Source organism: Mauremys mutica, chromosome 5 (genome assembly GCF_020497125.1).
Source record: "Mauremys mutica isolate MM-2020 ecotype Southern chromosome 5, ASM2049712v1, whole genome shotgun sequence".
NCBI lineage: Eukaryota > Metazoa > Chordata > Testudines > Geoemydidae > Mauremys > Mauremys mutica.
The window spans coordinates 94,133,007-94,153,339 of NC_059076.1; the positions used below are offsets into that span (position 1 = coordinate 94,133,007).

At 41.6% G+C, this 20,333-nt stretch overlaps 1 protein-coding gene across 6 annotated transcripts in view; it reads right to left on the bottom strand.

Moving 5' to 3' along the window:
- Positions 1–13,932, bottom strand: part of SPATA18 (spermatogenesis associated 18) — a 45,414-nt gene extending 31,482 nt beyond the window's left edge. For 3 of the 6 annotated variants that reach the window (XM_045019487.1, XM_045019486.1, XM_045019488.1), the window contains exons 1-4: positions 13,239–13,931; positions 6,704–6,809; positions 6,469–6,584; positions 4,645–4,763 (exon numbers count right to left, since the gene is read on the bottom strand). In XM_045019487.1, coding sequence (XP_044875422.1) covers positions 4,645–4,763; positions 6,469–6,584; positions 6,704–6,809; positions 13,239–13,325 — 428 coding nt within the window. In that variant the 5' untranslated portion in view covers positions 13,326–13,931. Of the gene's footprint in view, positions 1–4,644; positions 4,764–6,468; positions 6,585–6,703; positions 6,810–13,238 lie in introns of all 6 variants that reach the window. The other 3 variants (XM_045019491.1, XM_045019490.1, XM_045019489.1) reach the window with 3 other exon arrangements.
- Between the last annotated feature and the right edge of the window lie 6,401 nt (positions 13,933–20,333).

Below are 20,333 nucleotides of genomic sequence, written 5' to 3' on the forward strand. Positions count from 1 at the left end.
GGCTCCATGCTCGCAGTGCTGTGGCGTCCGAGCTGTAACCGACCAGAGAAGGGCGCGAACAGATTTCCCGCCGGCGCTTTCAAGGAGAGAGGGCGGGAGTGACGGTTCAATGATGACAGTTACCCAAAACCACCCTCGACACATTTTTCCCCCCAGCATGCATTGGGGGGAAATCCCAGGATTCCAATGGGCAGCGGGGAGTGCGGGAACTGTGGGATAGCTTCCCACAGTGCACCGCTTCCAAAGTCAACACTGGCCCCGTTACTGTGGACTCACACAGTCGAACTAGTGTATTTAGTGTGGATACACAACTTCGACTTCATAAGGTCGATTCCACAAATTCGAATTAAGTTGATTCGAAATAGTCTTGTAGTGTAGACGTACCCTAAGTACATTGCCTTTTTAAGTAGATCAGCAAGTTGAGACAGCAGCTGCTGTCAGAAAGCTCCCTCGGTCCTGAGCCCTGTCATGTCGTTCCCCCGCGCTCTATGGAGATGGGGTAAGCGGGGTGCAGGAGCAGGGGGGAGGGGGACACCCTGACATTAGCTCCCGTCTTCCCTCCCTCCTTGTAAAGCAAGCAGGAGGCTCCCGGGAGCAGCTCCAAGGCAGAGGGCGGAGCGGGACAGTTGAACTGCTGGCAATTGATAGCCTGCTGGGTGGCTGCCACACAGGGAACTTAGGGGAACGGGGAGCTGATAGGAGGGCTGCCAGTCCACCTTGGTTCCAAGCCCCCCACCAGCTAGCTCCAATGGGCTGCTTTTCCTGCAAGCAGTGGACAAAGCCGCCAAACAATGTTATAAGGGAGCATTGCACAACTTTAAACAAGCATGTTCTCTAATCAGCAACATAACAAAACAACGTTAACCAGGATGACTTTAAATGAGGAGTTACTGTACTGCCAGAAGTGAAAGGGGGCATGAGGTATAACAAAGGGGTCTCACAACCACATAATTCTAAGAAAATCTGTGTAGTTTCATCTCCTCCTGCCACTTGATCTTGGCAGGCCTACGAAACATTTCTGATATACTGTAGGGACAATGAGAAAGGAACTTTATGAGGTAAACTCTGAAGGTTCACATTCTTGGGGGTTTCCTGTACCTGGGGATGATACACCCTATGATGTTTAGAAAACTCCTAAATATTCAGTACTCTCTTGGTGTTGCTTAGAAGACAAACCCCCAAAGTCCTGACTGAGGAGAACACTGTTTTGTCTTTCACACACTATTTTACTTTGCTCCAGTAATGAGAGAGACTCATGAAATGTCATAAGCAACTTGAAAAGCTGAGCATGCAACTTTCAAGAGAAGTTTTGAAGTTATGGAAAAAAAGAACAAAAAAAACCATACACAAAATGCATGTTTACTTATCTTCATTTGGTCTGCTGAGTACAGCCTTAATGACTTGATCTTTAACCCCAGTCTGGCAGCCCACCCTTCCAGGTGAGGAAGGCCAGTTATAGAAGCCCTCACTACCACAAATGAATTGGAAGGCATCATCACTGGAGAGCAGTGCAAGCCATTCTTTCCCTCCTTTGCATGCCCAAACACTCTTCATATTTAACCAATATCAGCTGTATGATGTAGATTTAGCTCTGATTAAATACAAGTCCCCCAGCCACTACCACGAAAATTCATTTTCATTTCAGGAGAGTTTATGTTTGCATTATGCAAACTACAGTCATCAATTTTACTAAGGCTATGTTTACACTAGCAGTTTTGTTGGTATAACTTACATTACTATGGGGTGTGAAAAAAAAATCCCCCGAGTGATATAAGTTACACCAACAGAAGTGCTCATGTGGACAGCACTATGTCTGCAGAAGATGCTCTCCCGTTGATATAGAGCAACTACACGGGAGATCTTACAGCGGTGCAGCTGCATTGGTACAGCTCCTCTTCCTTCCCACCCCCCCCAAGCAGTGGCAAGAAGTTGGGGGTTAGTATAACCAACTCTCTACCCCCCTCCTTCCAATTCACGCCTCAGCTGCTTTTAATATTGAGGGTTTTCTTCTTGAAAATGGCTATTTGAGCACAGCTTATAGTGAAATACAGACTTTCAAATTAAAGGGAACAAGAACTTTTAAGCGGTTAAAACATAAATGTGCAGAGAGTTTCACTCCTAGCAGCTTTTTTTAAAGTTTTAGTTGCCTATGACAACAATGAAAACATTACAGGAAATATATCGCTGTTCCTACACACATTTCATTGCTATTTTCTTTTTAAATAATATGTTGCTATATATAGTTTTAGCTAACACTAAGATATTAATCTTCATTTACTACCTTTATTTATTTGCTTAATTTAATTATCCAAATATGTTACTGTTATGACTGTCCCCCATTCACACTTAAAAGGCAGGAGACAACTGGAGGTAATAGATGGTTACATGTCATTACTAAGGGAACTAAAATATGGTGTCCCTCAAGCATCTATTTTGTTATCCATATGCTGTTTGATACAAACAAGGAGGCCCTGGGTGAGACAGGACCATATCCTGGTCCCATTGATTTCAATGGGAGTTTGGGAACTGACTTCAAGGGGAGCAGGATTGCAGTCATAATTTCTGAATACTAGAGTATTAGTGTGCTGATGATATATAACTATACATCTCTTGCCCTGCAGAACCCGCTACCTCAGCATCTACCCCAGAAAAGTGCTTGGATGCTATAGCTCACTGGATGTACAGGAGTGGCCTCATTCTCTACTTAAGGAAGACAGAAATCTTTCTAATAGATAAAGATCACAATTATGCAAAGTTTTTCTCCCTTTCTTTGGGTATGACTACACTGCAGTCAGAGGTGTGATTACAGCACATGTAGACATACCTGAGTTAGCTTTGATCTGGCTACCTCTAATAATGATAGCAATGAAGTTGTGGCACCATGAGAAGAAGCACAAGCTAGCTGCTCTATAGTAGATATCCAGGGTTCCAGATGGGTTTGTATAAACTATGCTTCACTGCTGTTGTTATTCAAGCTAGCTAGATCAAAACTAGCTCTGGTACATGTACACATGCTGCAGTCATACCTATGATTGCTAGCTAGACCTACCTGTTCCTATCTGTTGAGAAGCATATTTGTAAGTAATTGGAAGGATAAGAACATTGGGCATAAGAACTTTTCAACCATACCTTATCTATGAAATGTCTCTCTCATAATCCAAAATATGACAAGGTAGGTAATTTGATAGCTTTTATTGGACCAACTTCTTGTAGAACATAAGAACGGTCATACTGGATCAGGCCAGTGGTCCATCTAGCCCAATATCTTCTCTTCTGACAGTGGCCAATGTCAGATGCTTCAGAGGAAATGAACAGAACAGACAATCAGCAAGTGATCCATCGCCTGTGATCCACTCCCAGCTTCTGGTAAACAGAGGCTAGGGACGCTCAGAGCATGGGGCTGCATCCCTGACCATCTTAGCTAATAGCCATTGATGGACCTATCCTCCATGAACTTACCTAGTTCTTTTTTAACCCTGTTATAATTGGTGGAAGGTACAAGCTTTCAAACTATACCAAGTTCTTCAGGTCTGGGGAAAGAAATCAGAATGTCTGAACTAAGTACAAGTGGGGACACTAAGCTCTCTTAAGGAGTCAGAAAGAGACAGAGCCTAAGATGGAATCCACTACAGTTTGGCTAGTGGTTTACTCTGGCTTGACCGGAATGAACTATGCTTGAACCTTTATTTCACTATGCTAGCCTAAGGACTTCCAATGCTGTGTAATAAATCCTACTGTGCTTTGAAATCACTGCAAATACTTGCTGAGGTGCATTAGTCCCTGAAGAGTATACAAGTCTCTACCATGAGTCTATCTCAATTGGACTCACGAGACAGATCTCACAATATGAAGCAGGAGTGCTGGAGCCCAGAGGTTCAGTCTAGAAGACGGTGAGGCTGGGTGGCCTACCCTGAAGCTAAAAAGAAGGGCTTCCTGGAGGTCTGTCACAAAAGAGTGGTTCCTCCAAAAGACTATTTAAAAGCTGGGACACAGCAGAGATCCTGTGGATCTGCTTAATTATCTGTCCCAACTTATATTTAGCTCAGGCACTCTGATTTCTTTCTCCAGTCCTGGAGAACTCTGTGTAGTTCGAAAGTTTACTTCCGCCAACAGAAGTTGGTCCAACAAAAGATATTACCATACTTACCTTGTGTCTCGCATATCCTGGGACCAACACAACTACAACAACACTTCAAACAAACAAACAAAAAAAACAACCACATATCTGGATATATCCAAAATGTGTCAAATGCCATATGTGGCATGAAAATTTCCCTCTGTGCAACTGGCAGTACAGAATCTGTATTAAATAAGCTACCGGTATTGTGATAAAAAGTTTTCGGGGCAAAATGTTTAATTTCTGCCAGGCGTATTTTCTTTCAGGCAGCCAATATGGTTTTTTTAAATTAATTTAATTTTAATTTTACAAACCAACCAACCAAGGTTTAACTTACTTACTAGAAGACTTTTAATGCCTTGGGTATACAGTCCCACATCATTCAAATTCAGAAAATCCAGAGTCTAGATACATTTTAAATTCTTATTTCAAAGCAGAAGTGAAACATTTTGCAAATCTCTATTAGAAGTGAGGTGTGAGAAGAAAAATGAATTTGTTGTTGAAAAATACACAGTTAATTCTCCTACTCTTGTTGCACTAAGGTGAGTTGTAAACGAGTTGAGTTCAGTTCTTTCTCCAACTGTTGTAGTTCATGGTTCCGAGTGCTGGCAAATTCCCTCAGCTGCCTTTCTTTCTCAATTGACTCCTACAGTGAAATACAAATATCACACTTTTTGAATGTTATGCCTGAAAGTTATACAACATTTCTTTAGAACAGTGATTTTCAGCCCGTGGTCCGCAAACCCCTGAGGGTGCGCAGAGTATGTCTAAGGAGTCTGTGGAAGGTTGTCGTTACCATAGAATGGTAGTTTTCAACTTGGGGTCCGCAGACTAAGTCTAAGATTTCCAAAGGGGTCACACATCCATTCAAAATGTTTTGGGGTCCACAAATGAAAACCACTGCCTTAGAATGTCTCATGACAGGCTGTTCATTTCTGAAATGATGCAGTAAAGAATAATTCTAAATTGATCTTAAAGAAAACATTGTACTTGTTCAAATAGAGAGAGAGCGCACAAAACAGCCAGAGAGAGATTAAAATTACACTGTGGGAAAAGTTACATATAATGGTGCTTTACTATTTCATTGTAAGATAGATAGATATACATATGGATATGCACACAAAAACACACACTACTTTTGTCCATATTTTTTCCTTTCTAGTAAACACTTAGAACTAAATATGGCAACAATTCTTCCTGTATTAACTTTTTACACATTACTGGGCATGCAAAATAATGGGGGAAAATCATAAGAGCAAATTAAACAACTAGTAGAACAGCACAAGCAACTCTGCTTTTAATACCACATTATTTACAATTTTATAAGGGTATGCAAACTAGTAATTGTGCACTGGGATTCAATTCAGTGTTTGAAGGCTTTCCTTTCATTTGCACATGCAGTTGAAAACCCATAAATTATCATATAGATTATTTCTTTCACTGCACCTTTTTAAAATGTTGTCATTTGTAAAAACAAATTAAGAGAAAACTGCTCTATTCCCTGTACCAAGTACAGACCCTAGTCAGATTAATCCTAGACCATATGGTCAGATGTCATTTTACCCAGGGAAAATAGCTTATTTAAACTGTAAACAGTGATTTTTTTTGAAAAAAAAATGTAAAGTGAGAAACCAGGGAGAGCACGAAGACATTTCCTCTCATTTCCTCACTAGCTAACACTACTGATTTTTCCCAAAACATACAAGAGTGTCACAGAAGGTCTGCATCTCCAGCTGAAATATTGTAAACAGCACCTTCTGTAAAACTTATGAATCATGCAGTGGAAGAGAAAAAGGAACTCACACTACTGCTATCCTAGTCCTCAAAGTTAGGTGCATGATGGTATCATGATTTATATTTATTTCCTGTAAAAAAAAATTTCATAACACACGTACTAGAGCCCAAGCTTCAGAAGAACGAAAACTAACAGTTAGAGGGCATGGGACCTTATGTGCGCCCCTCTGTTCACATGAAGAGTTTCACACAACACTAAGTTTCTTCCAGTGCAGGTCTTGCATAAGTCTTAGGGTGATATCACAGCAAACTTATAATTAGCAAATTTCTTTACCTTGATTTAAAAATTTATATAAGAAACTAGTTTCTTGGACAAGACAAAAGATCTTAGGCTTGCTAAGCTAATTTAGTCAAATTAACTTCAATGACTTTTCATTCCCCTTTTAAAGCTTTTTTTTTTGGAATGACATAACTGTCACAGTTAACAATGATGGAAATAGTTCAGATGGCAAATGGTCAGAAAACACTGATAGTTAATAAAAAAAACATTGATTTTTAATTGCAGGAAGTCTTTGATTTATATATTTTTATCATCTTAAAAATAGCATTCAGCATACCTGAATGAGAGAAAGACTGGTTTCAAAGGGCCTTCCCGAAGTAGTACTGGAAAAACAAGTCCCCAGCCAGGGCAGGAGACGAGATTTTATTGTCTCTACACCTGCATAATGCCCACCTAAGAGAATACATAAACCAGGTACATGTGAGAAAAATGCAAAGATAAATCCTTAGAGTGCACTTATAAAGAAAATGGAGGTGATACATACAAACCATAGAGACATGGAAAATTCTCACCTTCTCTAGCTGTTTGATTGAGGATTGTGAAGAGTTGCCCCTGAATCATGGAGTTCATTTCTATGATTTCACAACATCGGTTCAGATTCTGATCACATGAGTTAATCTGTAAATCAGAAGAATTAAAACATATGTTTGGGGGTTTAGTTTTATTTTGTTTTGACTTTTCTAAATGATGATGTTTATGATGTACATTGAACATGATATAAAAGCTTTTTCTTTAATTTTGTCTATGACTTCATTACAGCTTCCTAAACCGCCATTGGAATGTTCAGATACTTTCAAATGGTGAAAAAAAATAACACAAGATGTTAATAGTTACACCAAAGGGCTGGGAGTCAGGAATTCAAGGTCCTATTTTCAATTCTATCATTGACTTACTAGGTGAAAGAAATCATTCACCCTCTCTATGCTTCTGCTTTCCCCATTAATAAAATAGATGCAATAACACTTACCTACCTCATGGAAGTGGCATGAAACTTCATTAATGTTTAAAAGGTGATATAAAATCATTGAATGAAAAGTCCAATATAAGTGCAAAATATATTTCTACAGACTAGCTGAAATAAACCACACTTATAAGGTAACTTTGTTGCACCGTCAATAGTCACACATAGCTTACATGTGATTTTATCTGTTTTTAATACATATTGAAACAAACAGTGTTCAAGAACAGGAAGAAACTAGCATTATGTTCTTGATACAAAAAAGCAGAAAAAAAAATTACGGAAAGCTATCAGCTATCTCATGGAATTACTGGAGTTGGAATTTGTCCAGGACATTACCGCTGACGCTAGATCTGTCAGGAAGAGCTCTAAAGTGTCTTTACCAACAATGACAAGTGATCAGAATTTCTGTTTACATATCAAATCTGAAATAACTGTACCTCCACGAGTACAGTGCCCCTAACACTATACTGGGGTACTGGTACAGTACTGCCTCAGAAAGAGGACTACAATGTACTAGAAAACAAATGGTTACTCACCTATGTATTAACTGTTGTTCTTTGAGATGTGTTGCACATATACACATTCCTCTGCAGGTGTATGCGTGCCCAATGCATGCAAGCTGCAACCTACGCCTGCCGTAGAATGTATGTGTGCACAATCATTCAAAGAAGAATCCTCCCTTTTTATAGTGCAAGGGCTTTCTCCAACCAATTAATTACCTGGACTGATCCAACCTATATTTTCAGATCTGATAAGATGTCGCCTTGGAGTGGTATGACTCTTTTTCAATTTTCTCTCAGAAAAAAGTTATCAGTGAGAAGAGTGTTTTTCCCCACAATGTTCCATGTTCATATCCGTAAGTTGTCATGCAGGTTTCCCATCTCCATGGCAATTAGCGTGGAGGTAGGAGATTGGGGTAGGGGTCTGTGAACCAAAATTAAGAGCTGGACACCAATAAGATGAATTAATTACCAAAATTGATTATATGGATTTTTATGATAACTGAAATGTTCTGGATTTTAATAAACCTTTCAAATCCTTCAGTTTTTGGTGTTTGCTGAAAGGACCATTACCTTCTTGGGGTGCTGAGGCCAAACACCAAGTGCATGGTGGATACTGAGCTCCCTTAAAGCTAGCTCTTGACACGAAAGCCAGCCTTTGAAATGGAGACTTTCTGTTCCCTCCCTTGAAAGAGGGACCCAAGGAACAAGATAAAGGCCCAAGATAATGCAGTGTGGCCTTTGTCTCCTTTGTCTTCTGTATAGAAGCCACTATCTGCTCCCAAACAAGTTGTCTATAAAGTAAGATAAGCCCTTAAGCTCTCTGGATCTCCAGGCATCCACTATTGAAGAAAGTGACCCTCACCATTGTATCATCTGCATCAAAAGTTGCCCATACCTGATGCCCTTATGATCAGCTTCTTAAGCTCCTGGCATTTCTACTGAGGAAGAAAAAGCAACCATTGTTCCTCCTAACTCTTGGTCATGAAGGACTGGTAGTGAATGACTTGGAGGATTGCAGTCACACCTTCTCTTTAAATGAATCCCAGCACTGCAGCTGAGGATTCTGGGTACAATACCCTAAGTGTGTCCAGCCTCCATCACCAAGCTCCAGGAGGCATGGGGGTGGGAGTGGGGAAGTCATAGCCCGGGGCAGTCTTAGGGAAGGGTGTACTATTTACTTAACTTTCTTCAAGACTGGGACAGCTCTGTAAGGGATCTGCCACAGCTTAATCACCAACTTGTCAAAAATAGGATGCAAGGGTATAGCAACACTATTGGATGGATGCGGTTTCCTGTCCGGTTACTGCATAACCATGATCTTTGTATATTTTTCAGTTAAAACCAGGTCAGAAATAATCAGAGGTCATGGAAAACTTCTGTAAAAGTTGAGAAAAAAGTAGGATCTTCTGCTGCAAAGTCACTGTCTTGGTATTCTCATAGTGGAGATGTATTTGGCATCAGGAGAGTCCTCTGGCTAATCTAAATGCAAAGACCAGATCTCATCACCCTGATCCTTAGCTTGATTCTGCCCCAATAGCTGGAACTATGCAGGTAATCAGGGAGCCTGGAGTATCATCAGAGTTCTGGGAAGGACGGACACTGTTGGCACCAGAGTTCCCAATGCAAGAGGTGTCAGTGTGAAGGCCAGAGCTACTTGCCCAAGGATCACTGACTCTTGCGATGCAAGAGTACATTTTGGTGCAGAGTTGCAACTGCACTGAGATTTCTTGCACCCAATAACCAAGACAAAGAATGCTATGAAGCCAGAAGTGATCAGACCAGATTGCCAAGCATACATGGATACCTGGAATCATGACCTCCTTCTCCTCTTCAAGCATCTGAATGCAGAAGTGAAAAAATACAGAGGTCTTGACAGGGCCGATGCAAGGATGTTTTGCGCCCTAGGCAAAACTTCCACCTTGCGCCCCCCCATGTGCCCACCCTGAGGCGCCCCTCCCACGGCAGCTCCCCCCCTCCACCCTGAGGCACCCCCCTCATGGCAGCTCCCCCCCTCCACCCTGAGCCCCATCCCCCCACCCTCCACCCTGAGGCACACCCCCGTCCCAGCTCACCCCTGCTCCGCGCACGAGCACGAGCACCCCGAGCACGCCATGGCTGCTTCACTTCTCCCGCCTCCCAGGCTTGCGGCGCCTAAGCTGATTGGCACTGCAAGCCTGGGAGGTGGGAGAAATGAAGCAGCTCACTCCTGCCCCGCCTCCACCCCGAGCACGCCACGGCTGCTTCACTTCTCCCGCCTCCCAGGTTTGCGGCGCCAATCAGCTTAGGCTTCCATTTAGAGAAGTTCGAATGCACTGACATCCTATTTTCATATTCCTCCTCCTTCCAGCCCTCCCTCCCTGCCTTCTTCACTTCAATCCCTGACAACTTCACTGCCTTCTTCACGCTGCACTGTTAGACTCTATTCACCCCTCTTCCTCTATGTGGATGTTATTGTCCCCTACCCAAATCCTCCCTCCTCCTTCTTTGATTTTTATTCCCTCAGCAGCCTTCCTCTTCCTCAGTGTCCTCAACTTGTCCACCACCGTAAGTTTGAATTTCTCATTCTTTCCTTCAAATCTATTGCAATATGCATCTCGGCCTTGTCTCTTAAAACATGCCCACTCATCCTCTGTTCTGCCAACCACACCAGCCTCATTTGTCTCCTGCCACTATTTCCATGCCTTTTTTCCCACACAGCCCCCTATGCATTGAATGTCTTCTCAATCATGATTCACCAAACTACTACCCTGTAGCATTTCCCCAAACTCCTAAAAACTCACTTCCTCCTATGAGGCCCACAAAAAAGTAAGTTATTAATTAAATGGGGAAGGGGAGGAGAAATCCACCCTCTTCTTTGGGTTTCCCAAAGCAACATTACTTTTCTGCATCTGTCTAAGATTTGCACATTTTTGGAGCAGGGGTTATCTTCATTTTTGTGTTCTGTATCAAGCACATTATCAGGGCTCAGTCATAATGAACAATTTCCAGCACCTGGAATGACATCCTACTTCCTGTGCACCAAGTATCCTCACTCTCCTCCTCCAAATTTATCTCTTTGACCTTGCTTTCTCACTGTTAACTCATGAGCTATCTGCTTCTTCCCTCTTTTCTCAAGTCTATATTTTTAAATATTAGACCTTACAGAAAGGCTATAATAATTCATGTTATTTGTATTTGTTTTAACTCTCAGCCCTACTTTCTTTGTCCACCTCCTTTGTCTTACTTTCATCTTCTATATTTGTCTAATTTGCCTTTTTAATGTCTGTACCACACCATGCATTTATCTGTTTTAAGCTCATATATATCACTTTGGTACATAAGCACTATATTATGGTATGTATAAATATTTCCTCTGCAAAACAAATTATAAATAAATGGTTTTCAGATGAACAGACCAGAGATTAGAATATAGAACACTAGCAGCAAGAAGAATGTATTTCACCCTATATTTGACTATTTCCTTGAAAATGTGTTTTTATCTCAAATGTGCTACAAACAGCAGTTACCATCTGCTAAGGTTTCTGTAGTTTATATCACAGTTTTAATTGCTCCATCTCTGTCAATGACAAGCCAGACAGACAGTCAATAGTTTGGAAGATTTAAGCCAGTTAGTAGATTTTCACAATTGCTCTCCTATGTCACACCACCCTTACTCAGGCAAGAACCACACATATTCCTCTTAGTTTGGGTAATATATGTAACTTTACAATTAGAATATCTTGTAATGTTGCAAGATCAGATGTTGTAGTACATTAAGGGCAAAAACATCTGTATTTAAATATTTGAGCTTGATTAGTGGTTTCTTTGCTCTTCTGCTGATGTGTAACATATTTTAGGTTAATTGTTTCTATTTGATAAAAGAAATTGCACACACTTTAAGTGACCAGAGACCAAGTCAAATCCCTTGTCCCCCTGTCAGCTACTTCAGTCAGCTGTGGTTATTGTACAGAGTCAGCTTTCAAACACAGTTCTGTACTAATAAAATAAAATAAAATAAAATAAAGCAACCCTCTAAGCCACTCCATTCTCAGACAGACAGTACTATAATAAAAATAGAATGCACAATATTGAAATAAAATAAAACCACAAATATTATGGCTTCATTCAAGATAAAAATAAAAAAAAAGTTTTAGGGAAAAAAAAGAAAAAGCCATGCAGGTCAACAAATGTTTCTTTTGGTGTATCTTATTTCCCCACACCTATATGCAAAACTTGTCACAGTACCACAGGTAACATTTAATAGAACAGCTACAAAGAACATTCAGTACCATATTCAACAGTTATGTTATCTGCAAGGTATAACTTCATTTTGGTACTAAGTTATAATTGCAGTAACTTTTCAGTTATACAACAAAAGCAGTTTAACAAAAATGTTTCAAATGTGAAATAGCTGTAAACTGAATTTGCTTTCAGAAAATAAGTCATTTGTTCTAGTTTTGAATTTCTAACCATTATTAATGGGTCTGATTTTTTTTTTAAATAGGCATTCATAGTTCTCAAACTGATATGCCTCAAATGTGTGACACTATAATCAGGAACAGTGAAAAATATCTAGAAATTTTAAAGACAACTAAAAAAAAACAACCACCACATATTCCATTTCCATGGCAGCAACTGGAGATGGGGAGATTCTCACCAGAGGCCTTTGAGAACCTTAGCAGAACAAGCTATATTATCTTGGTGCACAGTCTGGTTGCAAGCAATAAAATATTTCTTGTCTAACTTTTCTCTGTATTTAAAGGTCTTATTTCCTTGATGTTTATGATACTCAGCAGTTTCCAGTACAGCTATTGTGCTTGGATATCTAACACAAAGTGTTTTCAAAAATATTTACACATATAAGAAGTTATAAAATCAAATGGAGGCCACTGTTATCCTTTCTGGGAAAATATATATTTTTGATGGAGTATTATTCACTGTGAAAGAGAGTAGGTGGCCCTGGTGAGTTTGCAAAGAGATGTGAACTTGCATTTTGGCAACTGATTTTTACTTTAATCTGATCAGATGTGTGTATCAAAACACCAAGAGGAGATGAGAGGGAAATCAGCATTCTCTGCTGCAAATTGTTTCTGGCCTGATATGTTGCATTTATAGTGTCAATGGGTGTCAGTAACTATAGCAACCACAACAGTGTCTGGAAACCAGCGTCCTTGGTTACTGCTTTCCCGGGAAATCACTCGAGCTATCCAACACTTAGCGGAGCCCCCTTCACACAGATTCCGTCTTTCTCCCGTAGCCTAAATTTAAACTCCGAAACATCCACCACTATACTGTGTATTCTTCCCCCATTAATTGGACAAAGTTGAAATGTCAGTTCCTGAGCTGGCTCACTCTACAAAATCCCTTTGAAAACACAAAAGTAGAGATAAGAAGCAGCACGTTTTCACCCCAGTGTCTGGGGTGGGTGGAAGATTTTTTTTTTCATGGCAAAACACCGTTGGTGGAACATTAGGCGAGTAGATGCTATAAGGCTTGAGCAGCATCTTTCGACTCCCAAAACAAACCCCGGTGAATCGAATCGCTGACAGGCTCGCGCCGGCGAACGCCGAGGAGACGTTTGTGAGGACTCGCACACATACTCACGTGGTAATCTTTATACCAGCTCTCCAGCTTCTCCTGCAAAATCCTGCAGCTCTCGTTGTTGATTAATCTCCGCAAGCTGTCGGCCATGGTCAGCCCGCGATGGAGAGCCGAGGCTGACCGTGGCTGGGGCTGGGCTAGCGAGGGGAAGGGGAAGCTGTTGTTTCTTTTCCTACGGGACTAACAGCATAGATGGATCCTCCCCCTGGGAACTCTACATCAGCAGCCCCAGGGCACTAACCAGGGAGAGGGCAGCGAGGGGATCCCCGCGGCTGCCGGTGCCACCGCCTCCGGCCGAGGCTCAGCGCTGCTTCCTCCTGCAGCCGCCTCGCTAATCTGAGCATTTATACTCCGCGATTGTTAAACAAACTGACGTTTGCTGTGCTCGGATGCCAGGGACGCCACGACTGCGCGAAGGGGGCACTTTTTAGTTGTAGCAACGCGGTAAACCCGCCTCCCTCTGCCCAGCCCTCGCCCCTCCCGCGGAGAAGCTTTAACTCGGGAGGGCTCCAGCTAATCACTAACTCCGCGGCGGGAGGAGGAGGAGGAGGAGGATGTTTTCCACTGGGGAAGGGGCAGGTCAAAGACGTGCAGGCGAGGAGTTTCCTCAGGATCCACCCGGTACCGCCATTCCCTCCCCAGCCTGTCTCCTCGCCTCTTTTCCCCCGTGGAGACACTCCCGCTTGTTTCAGTTCAAGGCGCCTTTAAGGCGCAGCAAGACAACAAAGTGGCCTTTATTACGCATAAGAGATGCAATTTCATTTTGATAAACAAACCCCTATTGGGGCCTTTTTTTTAATGGGCGTATTCTCCCCTCATTCCGCTAGCAGATCTCCCATTCACACCCAGACTGGATGATCCGGCAAGAATATTCCCCAAAGGATGAAATTTGGTCAATTATGTGTATGTCCTCTGGACCAAGTAAGTGAGCAGCAGCTGCTGCCTTTGCTCCCGCTGCCTGGCACTTAAATTGCCCTGAGGTCGCTCTAACTTGACCAAAGGATTTCAGGATTTATCTCCCTAACCTAAACTGTGATCTCCTGAGACTGAGAATAAAGGGATCAGCTCATTCAAAAAGTGTTCCAGACAGGAATCCCTGCCTGAAAAGTATCAGAACTCTTTGCTGGTGGCTTTCTGAACACTGTGAAATTGCCTCTCATGGCAAAGAAAATTTTCTGCAAAACTTTCCTCCCTTGTGCTTTTGATGCTTAAAACTGAGCTCAGACACACAAGAAATGGATCACAGATTAAGCAGACAGGATATAACAGAGCTTCCCCCCCCCCACACACACACACCTCTGTAGTCACTGGACCACTAGTGGTCTGCAAAGCACTTCTGGTCACAGTGTTAATGGCTCTCCTCCCTATTTTCACCAGGAGAAAAAAACCCAAAAACAGAGCAGATGGGTGGGGAAATGAAATGAAGAGCAAAAGTAAACCTGTGATTAACTTTCTTCAGAAAGGACAAGATCTTACTGCACTTAAAGACAGCTAAAATAGCTAATTGTTTTCTTAATATTACTTCCCTATATAAACAATTATTGTAGTTGCCATTAGAAAGTCACAGGAGCCTGAATGAGACAGGAGGTGATCCACAATTGCAACTGTATGTAATATCCTCCATGTAACAATCTCTCTAAATTGTGGTCTACAATATGAAAAAGTTTGAAAACCCATCGTCTTTGATTCAGTACACTAAATGAAATACTTCTGTTATGAAGGGGCTAGAAAACAAGGGCTCATGTAAATTTCCATCTTCTCCATTCATTTTATACATGTACAGATTTAAATGAAACAAAACCCAGCTTTTAATAAGTCTATTTCAAGAACCGAATTCATCCCTGAGAACCACACTGCAAATCTTCAACATTTGGAAGAATGAAATATGTTTTATGGCCTTCCATCAGACAGCATTTTCCTGTTCATGAACAATAAAGAGTAGATTTGCACTTGGAATGGCAGATTTCCACAATCGGTGTGCCTTCACCAAAGAATTAGTATGTGTGTGTATTTGAGAGAGCAGAGTAGCATCAGAAACAAATCAATTATCCATTTGAATCAAGTTGAATGCTATTCTATCAAACCAGATTCTGTTTTGAGATCTTCACATTAAAGATCCAAGAAATGGAGGAATGTGTGCTTTCCTAATTATATTTATATTATTATTATAACTTAGAGTAGCCTCTGCATTAAACTATTGTTCTGCCAGAATCCTGTTATCCTTCAAAAAGTGTGCTAACACAGAACTATGTGTACTGACCTTGCAATGGAATAGCTTAAAAACAGGGTGTGGAAGATTTTGGCACCTCATTCACAAAAAAATCTATCTATTTTTCCACCTGCAAAATATCTAGAGCACACTTTTTAAGTGTAATTTATTCCACACATTGGAGGTAATTACTAGCATTCTCAAGTCTCTATAGATGTGTAGTCAATTGGGAGATAGTTTTACTTATCTTTCAACTAATTCAGCTATTCAAATGCAAATGGTAACAGAGACAGGACAGATGTACTGTATCATACAGATTTGGGACATTTATCAGAGAATTTGGATACAAACAGCAATGAATGGGATTACAAATAGAGATAAATATTACTTGGTTTTAATCTGGGACACACAATGTTGTTCCGCTAAATTTCATATTACTTAAAAAACTGTATCCATTTTGCTCAGCCCCAAGAAAGTTAAAAAAGATAAGCACTTATGAGCAGTAATAAAATGTAATGTATATGAAAATAAAGAGCCATATGATTCTTGCTGTTATGGGATGTGGAAGGGAGTAAAAAGGGGGAGAAAAGCCTTCATTGTGTAAAAAGAGAGTACCGTTAATCTGTATCTCCAAAACATGTGCCCCCTGTCTCCTAAACTGGTTTGCACAAGATCTGTGAGGTCTAAAAGAGAATGGACATAACATGCTGCCCTTTTTAGGGCATGGATTTTCCAGCAAAAATGTACATAGGAATTGTCTCTGTGTGATTCTCTTCTGGCTCTGAAACCACTCTCTGAAAAGAGAGTAAAGTGCAAGAGGCAAACTGTGCTCTCATTGGCTAACAGCTATATACCACTAAAGGAAAGGAAATTCTGGCCCTAAATGGCCTACTAAGGGATGGGCTAAGATCCTGGTGGGTCTGCATAGATTTCCCAGTAGTTCTAATGTAGTGATACTCAGATCTCAGTAGTTCAGGAGCCAAATTAGCAATCAACGTTACCCAAAAGATGTCCCTTTAATTCTGTGGGTGCTAAACCAGAGTTTGGGGCATGTTTTACACTCCCATGGACTTATTCCTAGGAGGACAGCATGTGACCCAAAGTTTCTGAACCCAGCTGCCAGCAGAGCATATGCAGACAGACAACAGTTTAGCTTTATACACTTCTTTTTTCAAAAAGGGCAGAATGGCATCTCTAGGCAACTATTTCAAATCAGATCCAAGTTGGTAATGACCAAAACTTACTATTTACTATTTGATGGCCTTTATGCACTGACTTGGTGAATAGGGACAACATCAGCATGATTATGCAGTTGCTCAGTAAAACTATTGCACAGCATGCTAGAACAATTTTTTTTTCAGATATGTGGACAGAATGAGGAGACTAGATCTAAATTAGGAGAAGTGGCTTGGTGAACCAGCTCAGGAAGGGCAATCCAGGAATAGAGAAGGCTATGGAAGAAAGCCCTGAGATGGTTGTGGAAGAAGCAGGCAAATGAGGCATGCAGTCTGAACATCACTATGCAAATGTATTAAGGGAAGAGCTAAAGAAGGATAAAGAATATGGAAAAGAAAATAGAAAGGAAGATGTCTTGTTATCTCTGCTATCACAATCTCACTGGGGAGAGTGAGACAAAAGGAGAGAAGAGTGATGGTTGGTTGATTTACCTCTGATGTCACAATCCCACTGTCCAATGAGATATTAATGGAATTGAAGCAGAAGATACACCTCTGATGTCCCAATTCAGCCATCCATCAGTGAGCTGTTTGAAGGGTTGACTAATTTTCATTGTCCAAAGTGAAGCACAAAAAGTGAGCTAACAGTATTGACTGGGAATAGCAATTTAGATTGTTTAAAATTATTTCACTTTTAATCCTCTAAAATATTAGTTACATGGAAAAGGGCATTTGTTTTTTGTTAAATATATTCTTTTTAACTTATGCCCCTTTTCAATATAAATCATTTATAAAATAAATCATTACTTCAATATTAGATATTTCCTAGCAGTTAATGATTAGCTAGGCTAAAAGACCAAGACATAAGAGATCTCCAGCAAGTTATGAAATTGTATTATTATTATTATTATTTAATTTTACTGGTATGCTAGATGTCTTCAAATCAGACAGAATGTATGATCCCTGCCCCAAGGTGCTTATCAACTAAGGCTCTGATCCTACAAACACTTATATACATGCTTAACTTTACTCATATGAGTAGTCTCAGTAAAGTGAATGGGACTACTCACATGTTTAAAATGAAAACATATGCATACATCATGTTTGCAAGACTGGAATATAAATTAAACATGAAGTAACAAAAGGAAAGCAATATAGCAGAGAGGGAGTGGGGGTGAGAGCAGGAGAGGGGTAACAGCAACATTATGGTTGTTCAGTTACTGAGAGCTAATGCACAGCCTAATGTAGTAATGAAGCTTTTAAAAATCATTTTATTTTCCTAATGAGTGGTTCAGCTGGCTAATTTCATATAGACTTCACAGCAGAAGTGCTAGACATTTTCTTGTCAAGTATTATTGTTTAAACGGAATTATGTTTGTGCCCAGAGGTAAAAAAACATACATGCCCATAACAATGCCCTAAAGATTTTTTTTTATTTTAATTTATTAATTTAATTTTCCCTGTCAGTTGCAGTGTGATTAAACTACTGCAATGACTTCCTAGCGGAAAGTATGTCATATCACAAAATCATCACCATAACTGATAATTTGTGGACCATCTGAGCAGAGAAGTGTGGGTCTGCTTGATGTGGAGTCTTGTATTGAATCTCCCTCTGCTAAGAACTACCCTATCCTTCCTGTCTCTCTGGCTTGCATATTTAACGTCAATGTTTACTTTACTCGCTCCTTCACCACCCATCTCTCGTCTTGCCCTAAAACTAGCTGCTTCTTTCACTTAAGTAAAACAAAACTTATTCTGGTATAAGAGTGCCTTTTTCTGCACTCTTTTCCGCTCTGTGGGTGAAGAGTGCTGGGAAGAGAAATGGCTCCCATGTAAGTCCTCCTTCATCACTGAGGATGGGCTGGGGAGCAGGTGGAGTGGGTAGCTGCTCTGCTAGTTGGTCCAGAGATCACTCAGTGCCAAGCAACGACAACTGCGGCACTGAAGAGACCTCCATGTCTTTGTGATGTAGAAACTGTCGCAGAGCAGCTTGTTTCTGTGGTGGCAGTGATGTTGTTGCAGATGTGGTCTGCTTTGAAGTCAGCCTTGGTCAAGATGGTTGGTGCCATTTTCAGTCTGTCCATTGGTGCCAATGATTGAGTTGGTGCCAGCATTGCTAGTGGCTCAGGCCTCGGTGCCATGTCCCACACCAGGGCGGTCGGTGCCATGGAGGAGGAGTGGCGTTTCAACTTCGTGCTGGTGCAGGAGGGCTTGGCAGAGGTCCATGGAGGGACGGTGCCGGAGGTACCCAGAGCCTCAAAGATGCTAACTTTATCGAACTTGGCATTGAATATAGCAACCTCCCCAGAGACGTCTTCTTTTTCTGTGTGTCCTTATGAAGGAAGGTCGTGGCTTGCTTCCTGGATGATTTGGAAGACCATGCACGCCCATTAGCAGAGGTTTCGCTCGGGGAACCATCTGCTGATGTTGATTTTGGTCCCTGAGGAGAAAACTGAATGGACTTTTCCATCAAAATCACCTTGAAGCAGAGACAAATCCAAAGTACTCTATTTAGGAAGGAACAATCAGTTGCACACACATACAAAATGAGAAATGACTGCCTACGAAGGAGTATTGTGGAAAGGGATTTGGGGGTTATAGTGAACCATAAGCTAAACATGAGTCAACAGTGTAACACTGTTGCAAAAAGAGCGATCGTTCTGTTATGTATTAGCAGGAGTGCTGTAAGTAAGACACAAGAAGTAATTCTTTCGCTCTACTCCGGACTGATTAGGCCTCACCTGGAGTACTGTGTCCAGTTCTGGGCGCCACATTTCAGGAAAGATATGGACAAATTGGAGAAAGTCGAGAGAAGAGCAACAAATTTATTAAAGGTCTAGAAAACATTGTGTTTGTTTAGTCTGGAAAAGAGAAGACTGAGGGGACATGATAATAGTTTTCAAGTACAGTAACTCCTCACTTAACGTTGTGTGGGTTAACATTGTTTCATTGTTACATGGCTGATCAATTAGAGAACATGCTCATTTAAAGTTCCACAATGCTCCCTTATAACGTTGTTTGGCAGCCGCATGCTTTGTCCAGAAAGAGCAGCCCATTGGAGCTAGCTGGTGGGGGCTTGGAACCAGGGTGGACCGACAGCCTCCCTCTTTGCCCCCCCCATCAGCTCCCCTTAGTTCCCTGTGTGGCAGCCGCCCAGCAGGCTATCAATTGTGGGGCAGTTCAGGTATCCCTTCCCCCACTGCCATGTGCTGCTTCTGCCCTCTGCCTTGGAGCTGCTCCCAGGAGCCTCCTGCTTCCTGTGCAGGGGTGGGGGGAAAAGGGATGCTGAAGTCAGGGTGTGCCGCTTCCCCCCGAGTCCTGCCCCCCGCTCATGTACCCCATCTCCACAGAGCGGGGGGGGGGGGACGACACAGGACAGGGCTCAGGACAGAGGAAGCTTGCTGGCAGCAGCAGCTGTCTCAACTTGCTGATCTACTTAAAAAGGCAGTGTATTTGAGTGGGGTCAGCATACTTAAAGAGGCAATACACATATCTCTCTCTCATACACAAAGTATGTGTCTCTGTCTCTCCCTCCCTCTCTCACACACACACTGTGTCTGGCTCTCTCTCTCTCTCTCACACACACATATACACACAGTGTGTCTCCATCTCACACACACATGCCACCCACGCATTTTGGAAAGTGGAGGTAGTGGTGCACTCCAGTGGGATAGCGTGGGTTCATTACGTTCAGTTTCCACAGGGAATGTTTGC